This window comes from Chrysemys picta, chromosome 7 (assembly GCF_011386835.1).
Source record: "Chrysemys picta bellii isolate R12L10 chromosome 7, ASM1138683v2, whole genome shotgun sequence".
Taxonomy (NCBI): Eukaryota; Metazoa; Chordata; order Testudines; family Emydidae; genus Chrysemys; species Chrysemys picta.
In genome coordinates this window covers 12,989,937-13,016,056 of record NC_088797.1, presented here as the reverse complement: position 1 = coordinate 13,016,056, position 26,120 = coordinate 12,989,937, and the positions used below count along the sequence as shown (strand labels likewise).

Sequence of the window (26,120 nt, the reverse complement as noted above, 5' to 3'; positions counted from 1 at the left end):
ATTTGTAAGCTATTTCTCGGTATTTGTAGCCCCATTACCACAGTGTCTGAAAGCTTTTCAGATATTTGAGAAAAGAAACAACAATTCCGCTTTCTGTTTCTTTCCACCCTGTAGGAGAAATGGTCTGATATTAACATAAGTTTTTGTAGGATGGCTTATTTATATTTGGGAGTGTAAGTTAGTGTGAGTTTTGTTTTCTAGTTCGGAAGGTAGTTAGTTCCATGGCACTTCTCATCTGCTCTAGGAGAGAGTTTCATAGATTCAGATCTTGTGAAATTTACGTATCTTCCACACAGTTTTATTCTTGACAGTTTTATTCTACTGGTGGTACGTATATGTTGTGGGAGGTCACAATTATGGAGGGAGAGGTGATTTCTCAAGTAGTTATGGCAAATCTCATCAAGGGCTTTCACCATAAGGACAGAGACCATGAACTTCTCTCCATACTGTTGCTGACATTTGGATTTAAGAAAAATACCTGGGTGCTGCTGATGGGTTCAGCTGACAGCTGTGCTAACACACTGTGTGCACAGACTGGTGTTCTGGTAATTTTGGCTGGTGTTAGGTTTTAGAATAGGGATAACACTCAAAGTGATGATCACTGTGTTGGGCAACTTAAAGTTCAGAAATCTCCTACAAAGAGAAAGGAGAACAAGAAGAAGCCTGCGGCTCTCCCTGGCATCCATGAAGCAAAGGAAGAGGAACGCAGTTTTGTCAACTTCTCCTTTGTCCCCTCCAGGGAAAGAGGTGGGGTTTGTGCCCTGTGCCAGCCCCTCTGCCAGGGAAAAAGAAAGAGACAGAAATAGGGAGAGGTGTCACACCAACACCCAGTATTGTATAACTACTGCTTGTTTGTGTAGTGCTGCTCTTTACTGATGGAATCAAACAAGACCTAATGTGTGCATTTATGTCACCTTTGAAGGGCAGCTCATATAAGTGATTGTCCGTAATACTACTGCATCTAAAAACTCTTTCCTTTTGGCCAGTAATGGAAAATCATGAGTTTTGCTATAATTATCACAGGTACACTGTGAGATAACTGACTCTATTTTGCAGATTACTGACTACCCAAACGGAGGAGCATACTGAATACTGACCATCAAGTTCCATGTTCATCCCAATATTCTATTGGCCCCTTCTCTTCTGTTTTAAGCAACATGGGGGGGGAAGGGTGATTTAAGGGTATATCACCAGATTCCCAAGAAGGGAGGAAATGAGGGCCTCATATGGACATACTTGAGTTGTCTATTTTTTCTATAATTTATTTTAAGAATAGGACGACGTGCATGCCTTTTGCTACCATCTACCTCTTGGTCTCTTGTAGCTCTCACCCCTATATGACTGACTTCTATGTCTCACTTCGCTGTGGTCTCCATGCAGCACTGAATTCCTTGCCTTTCTCTCTTCTAACCCTTTTCTTTCACCCCCTTTCCTCTTGTTTCCCCTCTGTTTCTAAGTTTTCTGTCTGCCTCTGCCACAGCTGCTCCTTTCTACTGCCTGGAGTTTGACAGCTGACTGCAGCGTTCTTTCTATCATGTTCCGAAAGTGGCAGGAGTAGTACTGAAATTCTATTTTTAATAAAACACAGTAAATTAGAAGTTTCAAAATCCAAAGCTTAGCTTTTCTTAAATGTATAATTCATGAGCTAACAACATTCTGCCAACAGCTTCATTTTTACATATCTCCCCCACCCCCAATCATCAAGCCCCTTTTTGAAAACATAATTTATGTTTTTCAGTTATGGCATCAGTACGGTGTGATAATAAGTCTGTAAACTTCAGTAGTTTGTTGGAGTTTTACATTCTCACCCTACAACATTATATGAGTATAATTAGAAACGACACATCTCTGGGGACTGATCAAGGACACTTTCCCTAAGTAGCTAAAGCCTGTTTTACTGCTAGACATTACACTTCACTATTTGGATATACAATAAATAGAATAGATGGCAATTCATAAAATAATGTCATGCTTAAAAAAGATATATAGGGACAGATTTTCAGATGTGTGCATGACCAGCTGGTGCATGGACTTCCTCTGATGCAAACTCTAGTTTGAACTAACATGTAAAGCTCAGCAAAATTTCTGAGCCAAAATCTTTTTTGGTGAAAAATGCAGATTTTGCAACATCACATTTTTTGAAAATTCAAGTTGTTTTTTCATATTCTTTGTGTTAAAAATAATCCAAAAAGACAAAGAGCTTTCTTGAAATGAAATGTTTGGGGGTTTTTTTGGTTCAAAATGACTTTGTTTTGAAATTGCCTTTATTACAAAAATTAAAAATGCCCAAATCAAAATCAAAATCAAAATTGAAATGTAATGTTGCAGGTTGAATGAAATGCTTCATTCTACCCATGCCTTTTTTCATTTCATTTCATTGAAATTTAAAAAAAATGTGTTATCAAATTGACCCAAAATGAAATTTTTCCACTGAGTTTTTGGAATTGCCAGTGACTCAAAACAAACAAACAAACAAGTCAACTAATAGCTCTGCTCTCTTCTAGGTATCTGTGAAAATTAGTAATTGTATACATAAACAGTTAAATATCTGGCTCATAAGACTTTAATTTTGTTCTATCTGAATTAAACAGTCAATGCCCTAAGTGAAAAGAGCCACATTTTAGGTCGATTTGTCACTCATGTGAAACGATGTTTATTGCAAGCAGTCAGCTGAGACGGTGATTTCGTCAGATTTCACAAGTGTAGTGTGCATCCTGTGGGGGAAGGGTGAGAAGGACGAATAACACCTCCAACATCTTTCTACTATTCAGTTCATATCCCCTTCACTTCAGCTGCAGGACTTAAGCATTTTAACTTTTGTTCTCCCCCCACTTAAACTTTTTTTTATAGAGTTGCACCTTTGAGAGTCAGCCCTGGTTTGCACTGGATTTATAGACCACTTCACATCTCAGGATAAACCTAGGGTACTCTAGAAAGTGGTGTAGGTAGTTCAGCAGATTCAGAGGTTCTCTCTTCTAGTGCAATACTAAACCAATGCCCCAATGTGGTGCCAGAGACTACCGTGTTGCACAGAGTATTGTGAAAAGAGCGAGGAGTACTTGTGGTACCTTAGAGACTAACAAATTTATTTGAGCATACGCTTGCATGGGTTAAAACCTACTTCATCAGATGCATGCAGTGGAAAATACAGTAGGAAGATATATATATACAGAGAACATGAAAAAATGGGTGTTGCCATACCAACTATAAGGAGACTAATCAATTAAGGTGGGCTATTATCAGCAGGAGGAAAACAAACTTTTGTAGTGATAATCAGGATGGCCCATTTCCAAAAGTTGACAAGAAGGTGTGAGTAACAGTGTGTGGGGGGAGAAATTAGCATGGGGAAATAGTTTTTACTTTGTGTAATGACCCATCCACTCCCAGGGTATGTCTACACCCAGCCGCTAATTCGGCGGCTGGCAATCGAAGTTCTGGGTTCGACTTATCGCGTCTTGTCTGGACGCGATAAGTCGAACCAGGAAGTACTCGCCGTCGACTGCGGTACTCCAGCTAGACGAGAGGAGTACCGCGGAGTCGACGGGGGAGCCTGCCTGCAGCGTGTGGACCGAGGTAAGTTCGAACTAAGGTACTTCGAACTTCAGCTACGTTATTCATGTAGCTGAAGTTGCGTACCTTAGTTCGATTTGGGGGTTTAGTGTAGACCAAGCCCCAGTCTTTATTCAAGCCTAATTTAATGGTGTCCAGTTTGCAAATTAATTCCAATTCTCCAGTTTCTCGTTGGAGTCTGTTTTTGAAGTTTTTTTGGTGGAGTACTGCGACTTTGAGGTCTGTAATTGAGTGACACTGTTCTCTCTAATAAAATACAAAACCAATGCCTGTTCAGAGGTTATAAGCCATTCCATAGAATATAATAGAAAATGATGTTCCTGCTATCGAAATCAATAGTGTGGTATTAAAAAAAAACTGTAGAAAGGATCATACTCCCTACTAAATGCTATGTAATTTAAGAAAAATTCTACAGAATCCTATTAAATGTCTGTCAAATCCTACTGGCTTTATGCTATATAGAGCTTTTCCATAAGGCTGATCTCAGAGCCTAATGTATCAGCAAAGAAGGGTCAGCTTTCTCTTTCTCTCCTTCTCAGTAGTCTCCAGTCAGCCTCAGCTACCACACACTTTGTTAGGCATCTCCCCACATCCCTATCACATTATTGTATTTGGGCTTATCAATGTCAATGGGAGTTTTCCCATTAACTTAGTTGGGAACAAGTGCAAGCCCTTCTCCTTCATATCTGAATCTATATTTCTCCCAGTAGAAAGAGTATTAGAGCTCCCAGTCTTCTAACTGGAGGTTCACCACCACCCCCTCCTTCCATCCTTCCTCACAGGTCATACTTGCCTAGCAGCCAATTCAGCTCCCACTGAGGTCAAAGGAAGCCTTAGTTTTGACTGAGTTCAATGGGATCAAATCCCTGGAGAGCAAGATACCAAATTCTAGAGTTCTCCTGTATGGCATAACACTAGACTTACAGGCTTCTTTTATAATGCAGCACTACATTTTCTGGGCTATTATCTCTGTAAAAGTTAAGGCACAACTACTTAGACAATGTACACGCCTGTCATTCTATTTTGGGTAAAACAAATTCAAGGCAGAGTCATTAAACTAGTGTATTACTGAAAGGAAGGTGTGCAGAGACGATGTCTGTCACTTGTAGGATTTCCTTCATTTTTATTACTATCAGTAACTGAGCAAAGAGTCTGGTAAGATAATATTGGACAAGTAGATAGGAGTGGTGTGAAGATCCAGTAAAAGAACAGAGAAAGTAGTTGACAGTATATCCTCTGGCTAATGATGCCTACTGAAATTAAAATGCTTGGAAGTTGCAAATATGCAGGCTGATTCACTGAAGGTCAAATAAAGGCACAATTATCTTTTTTTTTTAATGTTGTTCTTCATTTATCTACAGGATCTCTGTGAAAAAATGCAGTTATTTGAATCACACCTCTTGCTATCAACATACCTGTGACAGTCTCAGAAGAATTATTGAATTCTGGAGACTGTTGTGTAAGGACTACAGTGTTGCAAGTCGGGATACACATTTTACCCATCAGCAGTGATGAGGATTTTGGGGTGTTTTTTTTTTCTGTTCAGAGAACACTACCTTTGAGATTTTTCCCTTTGGGGTAACTACTTCTATATGAAATTAAAAATAAAACAAAATTTCTGAAGTTAGGGAGTAGAGGATTTTCCAGACCTGATCTCACTATTAGTCAATTTACTCAGTTGTTCTCTTCAACAGTAGACAATGTCTCACGCTTTAGAAATATGAATGCATTTAGCAAAATATGCAATCTTGCACACGGTGGGTCAGGGGAATTGTAGCCCTTTCAGAATTGCTTGCAGGCGATAAGTTTATTCCCTGAAATATGAGATTTATTTCAAGATATATTATAAGTAGTCATAAAATTACCTAGTTTTTTCTAGATGTGGTAGGGCCACATAAAAGATTAGATAGATAGATCCATATCTAACCCACAATGGTTTAAAAACTAGGCAAAGTTACATCATTCGTTCATGTTTTAAACTAATAAAATATCTTTAGAAAGATCTTGTGTTGTTCTGAAAAGAAAAACACACCCTCCAGAATATGCTTTAGATCTTGAAAAGAATGAAGAGTTCTGTTATTAGCAGATGATATTCTTTCCATTTTGGCCCAAATCCTAGCATAGCCGATTACACTGAAGTTAATGGGGCTATGCATAGGCTCCATCAGAGACCCAGTGTGTAATATATTGCTGGATGGGGCTAAATACGAGCGAATCCTGCTCAGTGGCACATCACACATGTGTCAGGCAAGCAGAACCTTGGTCCCAACCACATTTATGGGGTTTTCTGCAAATTTTTGAAGCAAAATCATCTACAATATCAGCTGGATTCATTCCCAGGATACTGTAGGAACAGAGTGTGATTTACCCTTAGGTCATAAAAAATATTCTGCTAACCTTATGGCAATTTTACACCTGGAGAGTATCCCCTGGCTATGTGTGCCTGCAAATAATGATTGAAAATCAAATTCAGAGAAGTGTGACACTTTTAGGATTTGCTTAGCAAAAAATCCACAGCAAAATGGGAATATATTCATGTCACTTTCTCCTCACATTTTTAATGAACACTGAGGTGTCAGCCTCTCAGACAAGCTTGCAAAGTGTAATTGTTCCAGTTTGATTACAATATTTTGATTATATTCAAGCGCTACATAATAAGCACTGAATGACAACTCCTATAAGCAGTTACTGCTGGTTGGTCTTTGCCCAAAGCAATGTGCTTGGGCACCAAATACTAGAAAATAATTCCAGCCTTCCAATGGCAATGCCCCGGATCCTGCAATTGACTTTGTGTGGGCAGATCCTTTCAACTTCACAGGACGCCAGTCACTTCAAAGGGGATCCATGTCAGTGCAGGGGTCCCATCATAGGGAAAAAGGCCCTAAGCCCATATCCACAAAGGGATTTAGGCACTGAGATGCTGAGCATCACAACAGCTCACTTTTTGGTCCCTAGAAAATCATTGGCCTCAACAAAGCCTGAGTTAGGTGGCCTGGGTCACTATAAAATGTATGGGGAGAGATAGGTGCCTAAAAATGGGATCTTCAAAAGCCATTATGTTAGATGGCTCCCTGCTTAAGCAAGCCAATAGTAGTTGCTGATGAAAAGGGTATGTAGTAAACCCTGCCTCATTCTGAGATTTAGAGACCTATCACTCCTTGGGATCCACAACTGAGAACCCTCACCAAGAATCAGGTGCCAGAAGCATTTTTGCAAGAAACACAAATGATAGTGGTGCCCTCTCCCTTATAGCATAGTGATTAGAGCACTCATTTAGGCGGTAAGTGAGTTGGGTTCTATTCTTCCCTATGACTGAGCAGGAGAAAGAATTGGAATAGGGGATATTCTACCTTGCAGGAATGTGCCTGACCCACCAGGCTGTGGGATATTCTGATGGAGAACTGTCTCCTGTTGTAGCTTTCTACTTTGGATTAAATACCTAAATAGTCATAGGGCCAGAAAGAGAGTGTCTGAGAATGACTCTCTAGCCTGGTGGTTAAGGCACTCACCTAAGAGGTGGGAGACCCAGGGTTTAGTTACCCTACTCAAGTGGTTTCTAAGCCTTTTTGTGGATGTCAGCCCTGATATCCAAATACACATGAAGCAAAGTCTGCCTCCACTAGTGTTCTAATATGGAAAACACTTATGTGCTTAACTCTATGCCTATGAGTAGTCTCACTGAAATCATAGTAGGGAAGCTAAACATGTACTTACATACAGGGAATTAGATTCCAATCCTGTAAATACTTATGCATATGCTTAACTGTAAGCCTATGAGTAGTTCCTCTGTGATCTATAGGACTACTCAGATGCTTAAAGTTAAACTCTTGTGTAATAGTTTGAAGGAGCAGGGCCTCAGGTTTCACATACGGGTAAAGGAGTGTGAAAATGGGTCTTTGGTTCCAGTTCAACAACAAAAGAATCCAACTTCCTTAATGATCAGCTCCAACAAATTAACATCCTTATTGTCTGGTGCATTCATTTGAATTAATTAACAGCTTTTTTATTTACTTCTGTTACATATTATCCATTCGTGAATACACCTTCTTAAAAGAGAAAGGCCTAGTGGCTGTATGCATGGTTCCCACTGAATTCAATGGAAGTTTTTAAGTCACAACTTCTTTTTTAACCTGTATATAACTGGAGGGGAGAGGGACAACATCCTCAGATTTGCTGTTTTCTTTTTTCTTTTGTTCTTCTTTTTAAAATTGCACAGAATTACGAGTTAGTAACTGATGTGGCTGACAGTTCTCCCAGAGACTGCGGCAGAGAGAGAGATTTAAAACACCTCCCATGACAATCAACCCTCCTGAACCTTGTTAACCAGTCCAGGTAGTTTAGCAGCTGCGTCTTGCAGAGTGATGATGAGCATAATTAGTAATAAGCGGCTGATTCTATTTGGGGCGTGGGGCTGGGTATATAAATCCACATAGAAGTAGAAGCAGAAAGGAGCAAGATGGTTTGGGTATTGTGGTAGAAGAGTTATTTATAAGCCGTGTTATTTATTTTAAACCTAGATGAAATCTGCTGTGCATTATTTTGCTTACTTTGAAGTTGGCAGAAAAAAACCTTTCCTTATAATTTCTTCTTTTGACTAGAGCTACCAAAAAGCCTTGAAGAGTCAGGATATTCTTGATTGTAACATTCATTTTGCTCTAAAACTTATTGTCTTTATCTATTAATGTGAGTAAAGGGACAGATTAAGGCTGAAATTTTCAGGCATGGCTAGTGACTGGCAGTTTTAAGGTGCACGATTTGAGATACCATAAGGCTATTACTGAAAACTTTGGCCACATTATTTAAACTCCATCAAGGTGTTCAGGGTCTCTTGCTTTCTTGCTGGAGATCTTTATCTCCTTTCTACATGACAACCTTCCTACCCAATATAGAATTGACCTCTTTTTTTTTTTTTTTGAGATGGTGCCAATTTCTCCTTGCACTGCTGGGGAAATGGAAGATAACCATTATATCTTGGGTTGGGGGATGAATAGTCTTAGAGGCATAACTGACACTTTTTTTTTACTTCATACATGATAGTATTTACACTTTGGGGAAATCAGTTTATTTTAAAATTGTTCTTTCAATAACGTTTAAAGTGCATTAAAAGAAGAGCACCTTTCTGGCTATCTCCGTACTGCAAATTTAGAATTGGCAATGAACTAGCGTCCATTGCGCTGTTCTTTTTCGTATAGCAAATGTTGGTCTAGTGGTAAGGCTAGTTTCAAAACATTTATAAAACAGAAGGGCAGATCCTCAGCTGCTGTAAACCTTCACAGCTCTAGCAGTGGGGTGGGATGTGAGGCCCAAGAGGAACTTTTGTTCCCCAACCCCCATTTCACTACTGCTGTCAGAGGTGGGAGAAATAGTCTCTTCTCTCAGGGGCTGGATACATCCCTAGGAGTCTGATTATTTTTTCCTCCTCCATTATTTCATGTTTTTATTTTTGGGTCCAATGAACATGAGGACCTAAGATCCCGGATGGAACCTTATTCTGCATTCCCCTCCTCTTGCTTTTGCATTCCACTCTTCTAGCAGTGGGGTGGGGGAGATGGGAAAGAATTTCTGCTCTCAGGATTATCTGTACTTAAAATAGTATAGAAAGATCTTCTTTAGTATTCTCTATCAGCATTTCCTATGTGTATATTTAGTTTCAGTTCTTCTACACTGTCTTGGGCTTGAAAGTTCCCATATTATTTTGTACGTTGTCTCACATTGAACAAGACTGTGAATTCCTCAAGGCAGTCTTTTCTCTGTAATATGTAGAACACTAGGGATGCATATTACATTCAGCTGCCAGTAATAATAATATAATAAATAATATGGTGGGTCCTTATTTTATGCTTTGCATGTGGAAATCCCATTGGCATCAATGGAATGTCATGCATGGAGCTTGCACACTCTACAGTATGCATCTTAGAGTTTGACAGTACGGAGTAGAGAGTATTCCTTATCTTGATCACCTACAAATAATGTGAGGAATAAGATTACAGTTTGATTTCAAAGCCTCTTGATACCATAATACTATTCAAACAGTCTATGTTAAGTGGTGGTGATTTTTATTACAAGGGTCCTTCACAGCTACATGATTCATTTGTTCATTTCACAATATTAAACAAAATTATTAGCTGAAATCTAATGATGAATATGTTTGAGTGAACTAACCATATCAGGAATGAGAGTTGTGGCAAATTAACAGAGATTTTGTGTAAAGCCTGGAAGTTATTCACTGTAATATTTGTGGGAACAATGTGAGGCCTAAAAAGGATCATCAGTGGCAAATTTAGGCAATCTTGGGGCAGAGTCCCTTGTTCTGTGTTTGTACAGCACCTAGCACAATGGAGTCCTGGTGCATGACTAGGGCTTCTAGGTACTACTGTAATACAAATATATAATAATAATCTCATCATTAGTTCTGAGGCTAATCTTAGATTGCAACAAATGGACAGAAGTAAATGCAGAGAGTACAGCCTGTAGAAACTAAAGTACTGTTTAAAGAAACAAAGATCAATTTAATTTGACCTCTCTCTCTTTCTCTCTAATGAACGATACAAAAATGTCCATCTTGTAATGATCCTCCTCCTCATTCTAATCCAGGTTACCCTTTTTGTATAAAACAAGGAAATTCAACACATTTGCAACTTTTCTCTGGCACGGTGTACTGTCCAAGAAAGTAAACAGCAAACTATTTGATAGCTAACTAGTTTCCTTCCAAACTCTTTTTAAGAGCTAAATCCTGCCTGCCTTACTCACACAGAACTTCCATTGAATTCAGTGGGAACCATGCATACTGCCACTAGGCCTTTCTGTTTTAAGTGTTCAATGTCAGGGGAGAGAGCTTCAATCAAAATACTTTTTCCACAGTAATAGACATTTTTCACTGTCTTAGCACCCTAGAATAGAATACAATTTATACTGTACCTCACACCTTATTCCTCATCTCCATGGCATATAATTTTGGAACAGATACGGTGTCAATGGCTCACAGGAGAGGAACTCAATTTCCATTCTCTGGAGGCTTGTTATGCCAAATAACGTTTTTTGTTTTTATGCTCTTTCGTCAGCAGCTCACATTTCCAACCAATAAAACACTATGGAAGGGGTTTGTTCATGACTATCCTTCTGTCAGTTCAATTAATCTGGGATCAACTCACCTTTAACTATTTGTTTCCATTATGAACATCCTCCCTGGCTTTGTCAGTATAATGTTTTTACTTTGAGTCTAAAGGAGCCTACTAGTCTGAGGATGGTTAATTGTCCTATCTGTCCCATTGATCCATCTCAGGGACTCCCTTTGGAGCTTTCTCTGCCTTTAAGGACTGGGTTTCATTTAATCTCCCTGATTATATACCTCTTTCATAGTGCTGTAAACATTACATGAACTGACATTTCATCTCTCTATAAGATTTTCTGGGCTTAAGCTGATTGATGGACTTCTTTCCCCCTTTGATACACTGCTTTCCCTTTACAGATCGCTATTTATCTTCTCCTCTTGAGAATTTGTCTTATAACTCTGTTTCTTTAATAAGAATTGCGAAAATATTGCTGAGAGAGAGAGAGAGAGAGGAAGCCAGTGCTAGCACACAGTAAAGTATTTTAAGCTCCCAAGTATGTGTGGCCACCTCCCCTGAAAGACAGAAAAAATGAATGACCGAAGAGTAGCTGCTGCTTTCAGTTTGAAAAACTGATTTGGCCATTGTGCTATTTTTAATTCTTCATGTTATTGTTTTTAAATGAATTTTTCTATGATCTTTAAGAGGTAATACAGGAAGCTGTTTGGGGCACATTAGAAAACTATGGGGTTATGAGCATTTGATTGCTCATGGGTAGTTCTCAAAAGGTTTGAAGGTCTGATCTGGTTTATAACACCCAGAATTTTTGTTTGCTCATGCAAACTATTCAAACCCCCTTCCAATTTGCAAGGTTGAGCTGCAAAATCTCAAAAGAACAGTTCTCTTGAGAGTCATATCACATATTTCATGTTAAATACCATGAGAAAAAAAATCTATACAGTAACTCCTTTCTTAACGTTGTAGTTATGTTCCTGAAAAATGCGACTTTAAGCGAAACGATGTTAAGCGACTCCAATTTCCCCATAAGAATTAATGTAAATAGGAGTGGCGGGGTAGGTTCCAGGGGAAAAAAATTCACCAGACAAAAAACTATATATTATATAGATATACACATAGTATACGTTTTAAACAAACAATTTAATAGTGTTCACACTATGATGATTGTGAAGCTTGGTTGAGGTGGTGAAGTTAGAGGATGGAAGAGGGAGGGATATTTCCCTGGGAATGCCTTGCTGCTAAATGATGAACTAGTATAGCATAGTATCCAAGGTTTCGGAATAATTTAGATGAAGAAAGGGGCTTGAAATGTTGTGCTACATGTACAGAAAATGTGAAAAAATTACATGTGACCCTGCGCTACAAGCAAAAACTAGATCAATGTGGATGCACCACAAGTTCCTGCAAAGTAGTTCACCAACCAAGAGAGGCCACCATTACAAACACCAGCAGCTCAGGAGCACCTATGGCTCACAAGAAGCAGTAGTAGGGCAGCAGAAGTATCAAGAAACCTCATTGTGGAGAAACTAAATTAATTCTTTGCCCTAGTCTTCATGGCTGAGGATGTTATAGAGATTCCCAAACCTGAGCCGTCCTTTGTAGGTGACAAATCTGAGGAATTGTCACAGATTGAAGTGTCACTAGAGGAAGTTTTGGAATTAATTGATAAACTTAACAGTAACAAGTCACCGGGACCAGATGGCATTCACCCAAGAGTTCTGAAATAACTCAAATGTGAAATTGCTGAACTATTAACTATGGTTTGTAACCTGTCCTTTAAATTGGCTTCTGTACCCAATGACTGGAAGATAGCTAATGCAATGCCAATATTTAAAAAGGGCTCTAGAGGTGATCCCAGCAATTACATGCCGGTAAATCTAATGTCAGTACCGAGCAAATTAGTTGAAACAATAGTAAAGAATAAAATTGTCAGACACATAGAAGAACATAAATTGTTGGGCAAAAGTCAACATGGTTTCTGTAAAGGGAAATCATGTCTAACTAATCTATCAGAGTTCTTTGAAGGGTTCAACAAACATGTGGACAAGGGGGATCCAGTGGACATAGTGTACTTAGATTTCCAGAAAGCCTTTGACAAGGTCCCTCACCAAAGGCTCTTACGTAAAATGAGTTGTCATGAGATAAGAGGGAAGATCCTTTCATGGATTGAGAACTGGTTAAAAGACAGGGAACAAAGGGTAGGAATAAATGGTAAATTTTCAGAATGGAACGGGGTAACTAGTGGTGTTCCCCAAGGGTCAGTCATAGGACCAATCCTATTCAACTTATACATAAATGATCTGGAGACAGGGGTAAACAGTGAGGTGGCAAAGTTTGTAGATGATACTAAACTGCTCAAGATAGTTAAGATCAAAGCAGACTATGAAGAACTTCAAAAAGATCTCACAGAACTAAGTGATAGGGCAACAAAATGGCAAATGAAATTTAATGTGGATAAATGTAAAATAATGTACATTGGAAAAAAATAACCCCAACTATACATACAATATGATGGGGGCTAATTTAGCTACAATTAATCAGGAAAGAGATCTTGGAATCATCGTGGATAGTTCTCTGAAGACATCCACGCAGTGTGCAGTGGCAGTCAAAAAAACAAACAGGATGTTAGGAATCATTAAAAAGGGGATAGAGAATAAGACAGAGAATAACTTATTGCCCTTATATAAATCCATGGTATGCCCACATCTTGAATACTGCATACAGATGTGGTCTCCTCTTCTAAAAAAAGATATACTGGCATTAGAAAAGATTCAGAGAAGGGCAACTAAAATGATTAGGGGTTTGGAACAGGTCCATATGAGGAGACATTAAAGAGGCTAGAACTTTTCAGCTTGGAACAGATGAGACTAAGGGAGGATATAATAGAGCTATGTAAAATCATGAGTGGTGTCGAGAAAGTGAATAAGGAAAAGTTATTTACTTGTTCCCATAATATAAGAATGAGGGCCACCAAATGAAATTAATGGGCAGCAGGTTTAAAACAAATAAAAGGAAGTTCTTCTTCACACAGTGCACAGTTAACCTATGGAACTCCTTTCCTGAGGAGGTTGTGAAGGCTAGGACTATAACAAGGTTTAAAAGAGAACTAGATAAATTCATGGAGGTTAAATCCATTAATGGCTTTTAGTCAGGATGGGTAAGGAATGGTGTCCCTAGCCACTGTTTGTCAGAGGGTGGAGATGGGTGGCAGGAGAGAGATCACTTGATCATTACTTGTTAGGTTCATTCCCTCTGGGACACCTGGCGTTGGTCACTGTCGGTAGACAGGATACCGGGCTGGATGGACCTTTGGTCTGACCCAGTATGGCCATTCTTATGTTCTTATGTTCTCAAGCAATTCCCCAGAAGACTCCTCCCCCATTCTTTATGATGTTTAGTCAAAGTTTTACTGTGTGTTATGTACTGTACACAAACAGTCACAGCATCATACACACACACAGGTAAGCTGAGTTTTACCTCAGTAGAGAATCAGAGATGTTTCAGAGAATAAAGTGAGTTTCCATGTCAGATTGTATGTATAAATTATGAAACCAAAATAATGGGGACTACAAGGACAAATGGAGACCCTCTTATACCACCCAAAGTGATTTTCATATATAATGGAGTTCTTACTGCAGGCTACCATTCAGTTACTACACATAGAAAATGGAGGAACTGACATGGGATGAAGTGAGGTAGTGTTGCCTGTGGATTCACTTCATAGAGGGATACAAAATATTTTCAACTTTCCTACTTTCCCCATCTCTTTTACCCTCTGAAATAATACTAGCATTACAAGGCGAGATGGGGAGAGGAGAAATACAAACTCTAGCATTACTGAATGGAAACTATATAGGAGTGTGCCGTACATCACTCCCGCGTACTTAAACCAAAATATCAGTGCAACAATACTCTATTTTCTTGCTCCTTAGTAGGCCATCCAATAGACCCTTCTCCTGATTTCCCCCGTTCCCCAGCTACGGTTGTCTTTTTGGAGAGTATCGCTGGTGACCAAGCATCCCAAGCTAGTGGCTTTAGTAAACCTCATATCTGCTCCTACTCCAGTATATCTTCTTGCTTCCTCTCACACAAGCTTGAGGAAACAAGAGAAAATAGCTTCTGTTGATCCTTTCAAGCACACAGAATAGAGCTCAGCCAATCAAGAAGCTTGAAGAAATGTCGTGTGACTTCATTCGTGTATTGATACCCAAACAACCCGGCTTGAAACGCTAAACACTTAACTGAAAACACTGCCATCCCTAACTTCAACTAAATACTCACTGACGAAGCGTTTTGCACAGAAGCTCTTCGGTCTCAGAAAGCATGTTTAGTTTCTCAACAAATGTTTCACATGGCTCTCAAGGTGTCATAGTGCATGTGGTCAAAATTAGTGATATGGAGTAGTATATCCGTTAATTTGATCCCTATTTTTAGAGTTCCCACTTTCTTTCTATTGATGAAGAGGTGTTGAATACTGATGAGGGAATATTTGCTCTAACCCAAACAGTCATTACCAGGTAATGAATAACCGATCTGCATGTACTTGGTTCTTTAGCACAGGGATCATATTTACATCATGTGTATACAGTGGCTAGTACAATGGAGCTTTGATTCTGCATGGGGTTGCAAGATGAATAATAATAAAGAAAAAATTGGGCTCTTTTATGACCGTATAAAAAAGAACTATCATCTATCTGAATTTCTTTGATCTTTGAAATTGGACTGACAATCTCATGAAACAGGGCTTCCATTAATTTTTGCTCCTGGTGGATCTGGAAATACAATGAAATCTTTATAATATACTTTGACCAATTTAGACAAATCCCTTTCTTAAGATGCTACCACAGATTATTCTGAAGTATACTGTGTATATTTCTGCTCCACTGTTATTGGAAGATCTTACTCTCTGTTAAGAAAACAATTTTTATCACTCTTTTGATTAACACACTGCGTTGTATTGATAACACTTTTCCAGATGTTTTTGGAACTTGTAATTCAGGCTGAAATTCAAAATGTAGAAGAACATGAAAATGAAAAGTAATAGAGGTAAAAGTTGTCCATATTTTTCTGAAACTCTAAAAGGTTTGAGTACAGTTTGATATTGGAGTGAAGATTTTCAGTGGTTCTTAGTTAATACAGGAAGGTTTACACAGTTCTAGTACTCACCTAAGTATAAATTTAGGCCACAATCCTGCAAACACTTATGCACTTGCTTAACTATATTGCCACAAGTAGTCCAATTTAGGGGTCTTAAAGCTGAAAATCAACACATTGTAAGAAACCCATTTAAGATCACAGCTTTAGTGGTTTGAATCTGAAGAATACTTACTCATATCTGATGATTTTATAGTAAAGTAGTAAATATACTTGCCATTTCATTCTCTTTTTAGGAATGCAATGCTCTGAAACAATTTGTTCAGTCCATCTCACAATATTCTACTGTCCATCACCTTGTGAGCTGCTGGCTACCTTTTGCTGGACATGACAGTATCTGTATAAATCAACATCAACTGCACAATTCAGAACGTCATATAATACCTCCATAGTGTGGTGGAGGACCACAAAGCAAAACCACTCCTTGTCCTTCTCTGACTGAGACGGTGCTTCTTGTTTTGGTTTCAAAATTTCCAAGATCTTGAACAAAAGAAAACAAAAAACAAATATTAACTGTCAGATTTATTTAGATGCAAATTATGGGTCCAACTTTGCAATCCTTACTCTGACAAAAAATCTAATTGAAATTAAACGAGCCAGGCCTTTTATTGCAATACTATAATAAAACGTCTATCTGCATGCATGCTCATGGGAGACCAGTGGTCTCCCTAATCTAGTACCCTGTTTCTGAGATTGTCCAGTACCAGGTGCTTCAGGTGGAGGTGCTAAAATCCTTGAGGTGCGTGATTATAGAATAACCTGTTCATAGGGAAGTTACTTCCCAACTCCCGTCATTTTGTAATACGTTATATTCCCCTTTGCAAGCTCATTCAGCATTATTTGATGATCCATAGCACCACTTTTGGATACTGAACACAAAAAATAAGCTTGTCTTGGCCTTTTTTTTTGGTATAATTCAAATTTACAAGTCTTTCATATCAATAGAGAAAAAGCCTATTTTTTCTAATAATGTTTTTTCATTTAATTATTAGGTGGACAGTAACTTTAGCATTTACTTTAGTACGTATAGGAGAATCTGTACTGAAATGCCTGAAATGCAGGCAGACCTTTTTTAAAGGAATCTGATCAGTATAGTCCTGATCCAAACCCCACCGAAGTCAGTGGTAATCTCTCTGTTAATATCAATGGGCTTTGCATTTGGACCTATAAGAGCAAATGAAGAGCTTTACAGGAGACAAATAAATGGACACTAGGAGATTCATTATGGTAGTATAACCTACCCCTAAGTGTAATTTCTATGGCTAATTGTCAGTTTCTTTTAACTGTAGCTATAAATATACATCAAGAAAAGAATCTACCCTTCTGTTTCATTGCTTATTAAAAAAGTGCGGATAATAGGTTTCTCAGTGTGGTTCCCCGTTAATAATGTGACTCTAATGACAAAAGATAACATAGCAGATGTATCTTCCAAAAAACTCCACCGAAGCCAATGGTTTTCTTTTTGTTCCAAAAGCTCTCATTTAAAATGCTGAGATTCATTACTTTCATGTCAGAGTGCCTTATGGCAGGGGCTGTATCAAATGCTATTTTTTTTTTCATTCAAACTGTGTTTTAATAAAATATAACAGGATATATCATCTCCTTCCTAGAGCTGTCTATCCCATATAATTTCACATATTGTTTGCTTTATTTTTCTTACCACAAGGGTTTTATGTTCACACTCTGAAAAGTACCTTTAGGTCCAGTTAGGCATGGAAATTTAGACCTGTAGATAGTGTCATGCAAATCAAATTTATAATCTACAAGAAATCAGGTAAATAATAACTGTGTTTGCTTTTTTCCCCTATGAGCTAAACCTTTTTTTTTTTTTTCAATTTTATTTTTTTTAGAACTGCACAGGGAGATAGATGTGTCAGAGGACTTTGTTAATGGAGCTGTTAAATGTCAGGGTTAATTCAGGTCATTTGTATCCAGTGACAGAGTCAACTGTTTCTCACTGTGAGAAATAATCAGATTATTTTGTGGCTAAATTAGCTCAGATTTGGCCCAGGCTGTCTGCTCCTGCAGTCACCTTTGTTTTCAATTTTTGCCAATGTCACTTGCTAGTATGCTGGTGATGATAGGGAAGTTTTCTGTTATGATCTGCAGATTGAATCCATGTCCTTCTTGGCTAGTGAAGGCATCAGAAAGTTGCTGGCGATATTGTTGGAAATGTTTTCCATGAGCTGTCTCTGGGGGAGACATACAATTTTCTTTGAAAGAGATGATTATAAGAGCCTTCCCAGACAATGACAGTCTCTTAAAGATATCTTCGTATCTTTTTTTTACCTTTCTTTTGCTGAGAAGGATAATCAAGAAGGCTCTGGTGGAATTGGTCGAGAATCTAATGGCGTTCTCAGGTTTTACCATAGCCACTTTGGCTTTAAGCAGTGCTATAACATGGAGACGATGCTGATGGTGGTGGTCAGCAGGCAAAGAAGATCACATATCTGTGCTGTTTCTTTTGTATTTGTCAGCTGCTTGTGATAGCACTAACCCTTTGGAGTTCTTTGACACGTTTGTGGACCTTAAAATGAGGAAGTGGAGTCACATTTAAATGGCTCTGTTCTTTTCTTTTTGAGAAGATGTAGAAGGTAATAGTGACCAATTGTTCAACTTCTCTTTGGGCTCTCACATTGGTGATTCCACAGGATTGGATAGTTCCCAGTGTGTGTAGGGGATCATTATATAGCTAGCTAGAATTTATAAACTATGATGTCATCAATATGCAATACCCTCTAGTTCTATATGTCAGTCTCTTCAATCACACCTGCTGTCAAGCGTCTTGCCTAACATCTAATTATGAGGTTAAGGATGAGACCAAGCTGGTGCAGATAAGAATGAGGTAATACCTAGTGGACAACCAGAAGAAATGGAGGAGTGCTTACCATTTATTACACAACTTTGCAACTTGGGGCTCTTCCAGTGTTTCCCCTAAGGAACGTATTGTATTTGTGTTTTTCAATCTGTACTCACTGTTGGCTGATTTGGGTGGGAGATTCAAAGTGCTGTTTTTTATCTAGAAAGTTCTGTTTGAGACCTTGCTTTCTCAAAGAATACTTTTTTCTTCATGTGGTTCAACAGCAGTTTGATCAGCTGAGGCATTAAAGTTTACAGTCCCTTAGCTTAAATGAGGGGAGGAGAGTGACAAGGGTTCCAAATGATTAGGGGTCCTGAATTCTGGAAATGACACAAAGGAGGCTCAGGATTAAAGGGGTCAGGGACACTGAAATCATATCTCATCCCTACAGAAGGTCCTTCCAGGCCAAGATGGAGGCACATTGGTAGATGTAGGTATGTTGGCAAGGCTTAGATGAGAATGATCCCTTTGCTTGTGTTGCACCTAGTCAATAGATAGAAGAATTCTGCCTCCAGGGTGGTCAATCCTGCACCAAACTAACTTTTTCAAAGTGGTAAAAATAGTGACAATTTTGTTCAGATTCAGTTTCAGGATTGTATCTGTTCACAATTTCCACAAACAAACACTATTCTCCCCATATTTTCAACAACTGGGTAACTTCCTGAGCCAGGAGGCAGAGAATTTAATAAACAATAATAAAAACAAAAAACAACAAAACAAAACAAAAAAAACAACCCCAGCCTCATCTACTCAAAACAGTAGTAGTCACTACCTGGACAGGCTCAGCTCTTGCTTATCAATACCTGAAATCGCTCCCTTTAGATGAACCTTACACAACTGACTTTATTTTTTTCCTCCTCTCCCTCTTCTTGTATATTGGTCTCCTGTGCAGATATTGTCTATTCAGAGGTGGATGAATTGAATTAGGGAGCTGCAACACCTCATGACACTTTCTACACTCTGTTATGGTGACAATTGAAGGTATCTGTTAATGCATTGGAAAAACATTTTTAAGATATATGACGTCCCTTTAATTTCCTGCCTGCTAGTTTTCTGGGTTGGAGTCTAAGTATTCTATGGGGGAAAAAGACAAAAAAGAAAGGAGCATATAGTATGTTGTATTCACTACCACAAACAGAAAGGAAACCAAGAATGGCATGATTCTGAATGCCTCACTCAAACTTAACAGATTCTTATAGTTTTATTTATTTGGTGTAATATCTAAACACCCAGTCTTTTAATCCTTTTATAAACATGTCTACTTGTTCTGAAAAGTTAATACAATATAAATTAAGGAAGTAATAATAGAGTCATTGGATTATGCCTGTTCCCTTTTCTCCAAGGTGTCAACAATTTGCTACAGGTCCTTATCAATTCACTACCCATCTTCTTGGGAAGGGAGATTAGTAGGTGCATAGCACCCACTTATACCTGGACCCAAAGTCAGGCAATGGCATGAAAGAACACAAGTGCATAGGCCTTAGTGGTGACTTGGTTGATATAGGCATAAGTGCCTCATAGAGTACTGTGTGCTTATTAGAACATAGCAAAAAATCAAGTCGCATAAGGTCTTTCCCAAAACTGCTATGAAGATATTGGTGATGGTATGTGAAGGCTGCTGTGAAAAGCTAGTGTGTGTAAACACCTCTAGGAAGTGCTTTTGTGAGGATTGGATAGAACCTCATAAGAACAATGCCACAGACTTTAAATGTCACCCATAACATCTGGAGATCATTTAGGCCTGAATATTCCAAATTTCAGAGTTTATGGTTTAGGAGAAGAGACCCGATTACACTGTGGGGGAAAAAAACCTCTCATTGTCTTCAATAAAAGAAGGATCAGAAACCCTCACAAAGTTTCAAACCTGCACAACATTTTCAAAAGACAAGCCTGGGAGCTTAACTCTGCTAGACAGTAAAAAACATGGACTGAACAGAGACACTGGATTTATGGCTTATTAGAACAATCTGTAACCCACTAATCCCCCTTTTTGTCCTATGGCTGCAGAAGTGTTAGTGGGCCACTCTACCTTGAATAGCATATGTGCTAACTACTTATGTTAAACAAACTGTTCCATCTCCCAGGTCACTGAGAGTTCCTTTCCCAGGCCTGAAGAAGAGCTGTGTGTGTCTTGAGAGTTTGTGTCTCTCACCAACAGAAGTTGGTCCAATAAAAGATATTATCTCACCTGCCTTGTCTCGCTAATATTATGGAACCAACACAGCTACAACTACAAAGTTTCAAACTGTCAGATTACCTCAGGGATGAAATAAACCAAACCTTTTGAGGTTTATGCATTAGTAATAAAAACCAGCAGAAATCCCTCTCCTGAGCACATTCTTTCCTCCCTTTTGCTACTGTAGCAAAGAGAAGACAAGGCTTTATTTTTTTCATAAAACAGAATAAAATAAAACAAAACACCCTGAAAAATGTACATAGTTTAGTCAATGGCTTCCAATCCCCTTCCAGTACTGTAAATCGTAGATTCACATTTTTGCTAAGAACAAGATTCTGCTGGTAAAAGAAGCTTGGTGGGGGGGCGGGAGGGTGAGGAGAGCAATACTGTGAAAAATGTTTTCACAAAGATGCAAAATTAACCAAGTTTGCACTGCTGTCCTTAGATCTCTGCCAGTAATATTACACATCACTCTGGACATAAGGCCCATGGGGAAAAAATGGTTGGTGCTGAACGCCCACTGGCAGCCCCCCTATCGGCTTCCCCCCACCCCAGCACCTCCCACCCACTGGCGGGTCCCACGGATCAGCACCTCCCCCTCCCTCCTCACGCCTCCCACACACTGCAATCAGCTGTTTCGCAGCGTTCAGGAGCCTCGGGGTGGGGGGAGGGGAGAGGAGCGAGGGTGGAACTGGACAGGAAAAGGCGGGGCAGGGCGGGGTGAAACCGGAGGCAGGAAGAGGCGGGGTGTGGGTCGAGCAGGACGAGAAGAGGCAGGGCGTTGGTGGGGCCTTGGGGGAAGGTGTGGGGTGGGGCCTCAGGCGAGGCCAGTGGTCAAGCACCCCTCCCCCCTGGCACTTTGAAAAGTCGGCGCCTGTGACCCTGGAAATTGATTCATTTGCTAGAAAGCAGGAGATTGTAAGGAGAAACTTTCGTCTGGTGGGGCTACAGTAATCTGTCTTGCATCCACCCTCTACCTTTCCTTAAGAAATTGATTTCCCCTTGTTTTTCATTTAAAATCACAGACTCCACCACTGATTAAAATATCAATAGTGCAACAGTGATTTTTTTTTTTAAGTCCCAGAAACTCCTTTGTTTCCCAATTAGTAGGACTAATTTTGATGTGGTAAGAAATTGTCTTCTGTACCCGATCTACAAGTGATGTGCCAAAATCCCTGTGCAGGAATCTTGCCTATTTCACTGACATTATTGGCCAAAGTGTGCAGCACTCACCACAGTTGGGGACAGGTTTTCAAACGAATTGAATTTCCATTTGGTTACCTAAAGGAAGTGGCCAGATCATGTAGAGGTGCTCAGCACCTCCCATTAAAACCAGTGGACACTTAGTGAGTGCTTAATAGAATTAGTCAAAAAAAAATTCTGCTTAAACTGTTTTCTAATGGAAAATTGGTTAAATGACCCTTTTTTAAAAAAGAAAAAAAAAACCCAGCCCTGCTCTCTACAGAAAATACCAAATTTTCATAAAAATCCCTAGAATCCCTGGAAAATGAGGGGGGGGAAATATTGATAAATGCCTCATGGGATTTGTAGCGCAGGTGCCTCATTCTTCTCTATGGGCCAGTTTCCTCAACCAGTCTACACCTCCTATGATGCATAGCAGCCAGGGACTCCCATGATGCACTGTGACAGCAGGAGACTGGGAGGTATAGTCTAGCCAGGGAACCCAGCCCATGGAAAAGAATGGCGGCATGAGGCACCTGAACCACAACTCCCATGAGGCAGCACAGCTGTGTTTCCTAATCCAACATTTTGGCTGAATATGTTCAATTTTTGGCCAAAAGTTTTTGTTTTTTTAGTTTTTCCATGTAAAAACAAATGTATTTTAGTTTTTGTCATTTTTTTCTGAGGATACCTCCCTCCTCAACCACCCAATTTTCCAATCAGCTCTAGAGTTGAACTGTTTTGAAAGTCTGCCCACTGATATAAGTGACTAAAGGTAAGCTGTTTGGTGTTGAACTCCTTTGAAAATCTGACTCAACATGAACATTTACAGTAACAGCAGCAGAACCACACTGCCTTCTTTGTTATTGTGTTACCTAGCATAACTTTATAACATAACATGACATAACCTAATAAAACATAATGTTGCCTGTCACGAACAGTATTAAATAAGATAGCAAAGATCAGGTGTTTGGCATGTATTTAGATTGCTAATATGCACTTAGGAATAGTGTGGATATGTAACAGATGGTATATTTTGCTAACTATAGACTTTCTGCAGAAATCTATAAATAAGTTATTACCTATTTCTCTATAATGCCTTCCATTCTTTGCCTGCATTTCTCTCCCTTTGTGAATAATGAGTTGCCACAAACTGCATTGTACTATGAGCTGCAAGTCAAAAAAATAATCCCCCTTTCAGAACTGTGTGTGCTGGCAGATTACTATTGGTATGGCACAATTAATCAGTCAAATGTAATAATGAGGTCCTGTAGACAAAGAAAACACTCAGGTGAATAAGTGATTCTTCACAGTGAAGTGTGGAAATATATGGACTCAGCTGTGTGTGGCAGCAAGTCATCATCTTCAGTAGGGAACATTTGCAGACCTCAGCAAGAGAGATATATGCTTAGAGCAGGAAAAACATATGTTACCCAGTGGAAACCAAATTAGCAGCTGACAGGACCATTTCTGATATAGGTTGAAAAATTTGAGGTAGTGGAGTTTCCAGATTTGCATGGGGTGTAAATATGGGAAGGAAGTTTGTATAATTGTTATAGCTCGGTCAAAGTCAGCAGAATTATACTGATTTACACCAGCTGAGGATATGGCCTGTGATTCTTACATTTGGATATTCAATTACAAGTAAAAGGAGAAGGTAAAATGAATAGTATTTTAGAGGAGAGTGAACACCAGAGCAGTTTTGCTAAGTACTGCACTGCAGTTAGCAGGAGATAAGCAAATCCATAGTGATCAGTGAAGTGTTTAGTTAAGGTGATGAATGATGATATCTGGCAAAATGTACTAATGTAATATACACAAACATTTCCTGCTCAATGTGCTCATGCTACTGCATTAAAAGGACTGATGATCAATCACTGAAAGGAGACTATTTCCCAAAGTCTTTTTTCTTAAAGTGTTTAATGCCAACCACTACCATGAATGCTAATTGGACCAGGAGTTTATAACTATTTTTATTTTTATCTACAGGATGCTTGATATTTATTTAATGTAAACGTCTTTTAAAATAAAGTGATGGGGTAATTTCTTTTAAGTCACACAACAGTGCATCCTAACATGTCACAATGCAGTGGGTGAGACTGGATGTGGGGAGATGATGCATTTGTGTACAGTGGGTATCAAAATCCCATCAGGAGTAGGAAATAATTTAATATCATCTATGTATGGTAAGGTCAAAGCTATACAAATTACATAAGGGTAGTTGGGACACTTCCCAATCTGCAACTTAATCAGACATCATTCTTCAGGGTGGTGGAGTGTTAATCCATTCTTTTACATGCATTTTAAAATGCCAGAGACAGAGATGGCAGAATCCTCACCTTTCAGACAGAAGCTGGTAGGTAGGGAAGGGTGAACCAGTTCAAGTAAAACATGAACTGGTCTGGCTGTTAGCTGATTGTCTATCCCCTGATCTGAATCCAAATGTTTGTTCTAGATAAAACCCCCTCCATCTAGTCTTACTCTGAATCCCACAAACACCCCTATTTCCCACCTCCATTTTTAGCCCACATCATACAGCTGATTTCTCTCTTTTTTTTAAATATGGGGCAGAGCATATTCTTTAGTGGGTTTTGGCAACTGATATGGCCAACACACTATTAATAACTAATTCCCTGTTCTTAAAGTGCTCTTAGGTGCCTTGAATAGAGATAAATATACCAGAATCTGCCATGCTTGCTTACAGATATGTGGTGTTCTGATACCATGGTGAGGGCAATGTGCAGAAAATAATAAAACTGTGTATTCTGTGAAGTAGGAGCAGAACAGGCATCAAGGCCAATGAAGTACTGACACACACTTTGCAATACATTAAATTCAGTGTATGATGCTCAGGCCAAGTGAGTGATAAATAGTGCTATTGTAACCCATGCCTCGTTGGTGAGGGACTCTGGCCCGCTCTAGTAGCACATAGACCATCTAGAGCAGTGGTTCTCAACCTGTTTACCACTGTGGGTCGCATATGTAGCCTGTAATGTGTTATGTGGAACGCATCCAATACTACCTGTATGGCTCAAGGATGTCACATGAGCCACAGCTGTGTGTTGATTGGGCCACAGGTTGAGAACCACTGATCTAGAGTCTGCTATAACCTTAACCTTGACTCATGTGGCTTGTAGCTCGTGCAGAAGAGGTAAGCTTCAGAGAGTCCAGGTTTGATCCTGCCTGACGACAACCAGGGTCTGTCGATGTTATACTATCAATAGGAATTGCATGATTTAAGTTGAGACAGCTGAGCCTCAGAATGTTCATAGTTTGGGTTCAGTTGGGATGCTTATTAAAAAAGAAAAAAAAAACTATCAGAAATATCTAGGCCCCCTGAGTTGGTAAATTTGGGTTAAAAATATCACAGGAAGTGGTTGTTTCACAATGTTTTTTGACATTTCCATCACTTCTGCTCCCAGTTATAGCTGGGAACATTATGAGGATAGCGTTTATCATGGCGTTCCATGATTTCTTGTTGCAATCCTGGCCAGAAACACGAAGTAAGAAAGTAGAACTATGGGGGGGGGGAGGGCGGGGAGAGGGGGGGGGGAATCATCATATTCTTTTTTTCAAGATAAGAGGACCAACTCATAAAGAAAACATTGATCCAAATATTTCACAAGTTCCCAAAATTGTTTAGTTATGAATTCTAAAAATGGGCCAAGGTTCAGAAAGTGTTTTATTTTATACAACACTGTTGATCTCACATTTAAGCCTAGCAATAGAGGACAGGACTTTTGCAATTATTTCTTTCACTGAGAAAAAATTACCTCTTTCATACTGGACAAACAATGTATTTGGCATTTAGAGAGGAATGTAGATCTGGCCTTTCTGTGGATCCTTGAACCAACTTTCTAGTGCAGGACACTGTTTCAGAAAGGCAGTGCTTAGAAACCAATCTTACCACTGCACCAGAAAAGGCCCGCATGTATTTCCAACTTATGCATGTTTCCTGACTTTCAGACTGCACAATATGTGCAGTAGTCCACTGAACTTTCCATTACACCATCCAGGACACCATGTTCTTTTTGGGTGTCCATTAGTTAGAGTCATTGTCACTTACACCACTGTTTAGGCAACTGACTCAGGTCATGCAGCAAAGTTGATC

The 26,120-nt window shown here is 39.2% G+C and overlaps 1 protein-coding gene across 6 annotated transcripts in view; it reads right to left on the bottom strand.

Moving 5' to 3' along the window:
• The window catches only part of CNTN6 (contactin 6), a 221,507-nt gene that overhangs the window by 84,910 nt on the left and 110,477 nt on the right, over positions 1-26,120 (bottom strand). For all 6 annotated transcript variants that reach the window (XR_010589022.1, XM_005288540.5, XM_008168082.4 and 3 more), the window contains exon 5: positions 16,176-16,271. Coding sequence is in view for 5 of the 6 variants with exons in the window: in XM_005288540.5 (XP_005288597.1) it covers positions 16,176-16,271 (96 nt within the window). In the remaining variant the exon portion in view is untranslated. The remainder of the gene's footprint in view (positions 1-16,175; positions 16,272-26,120) is intronic.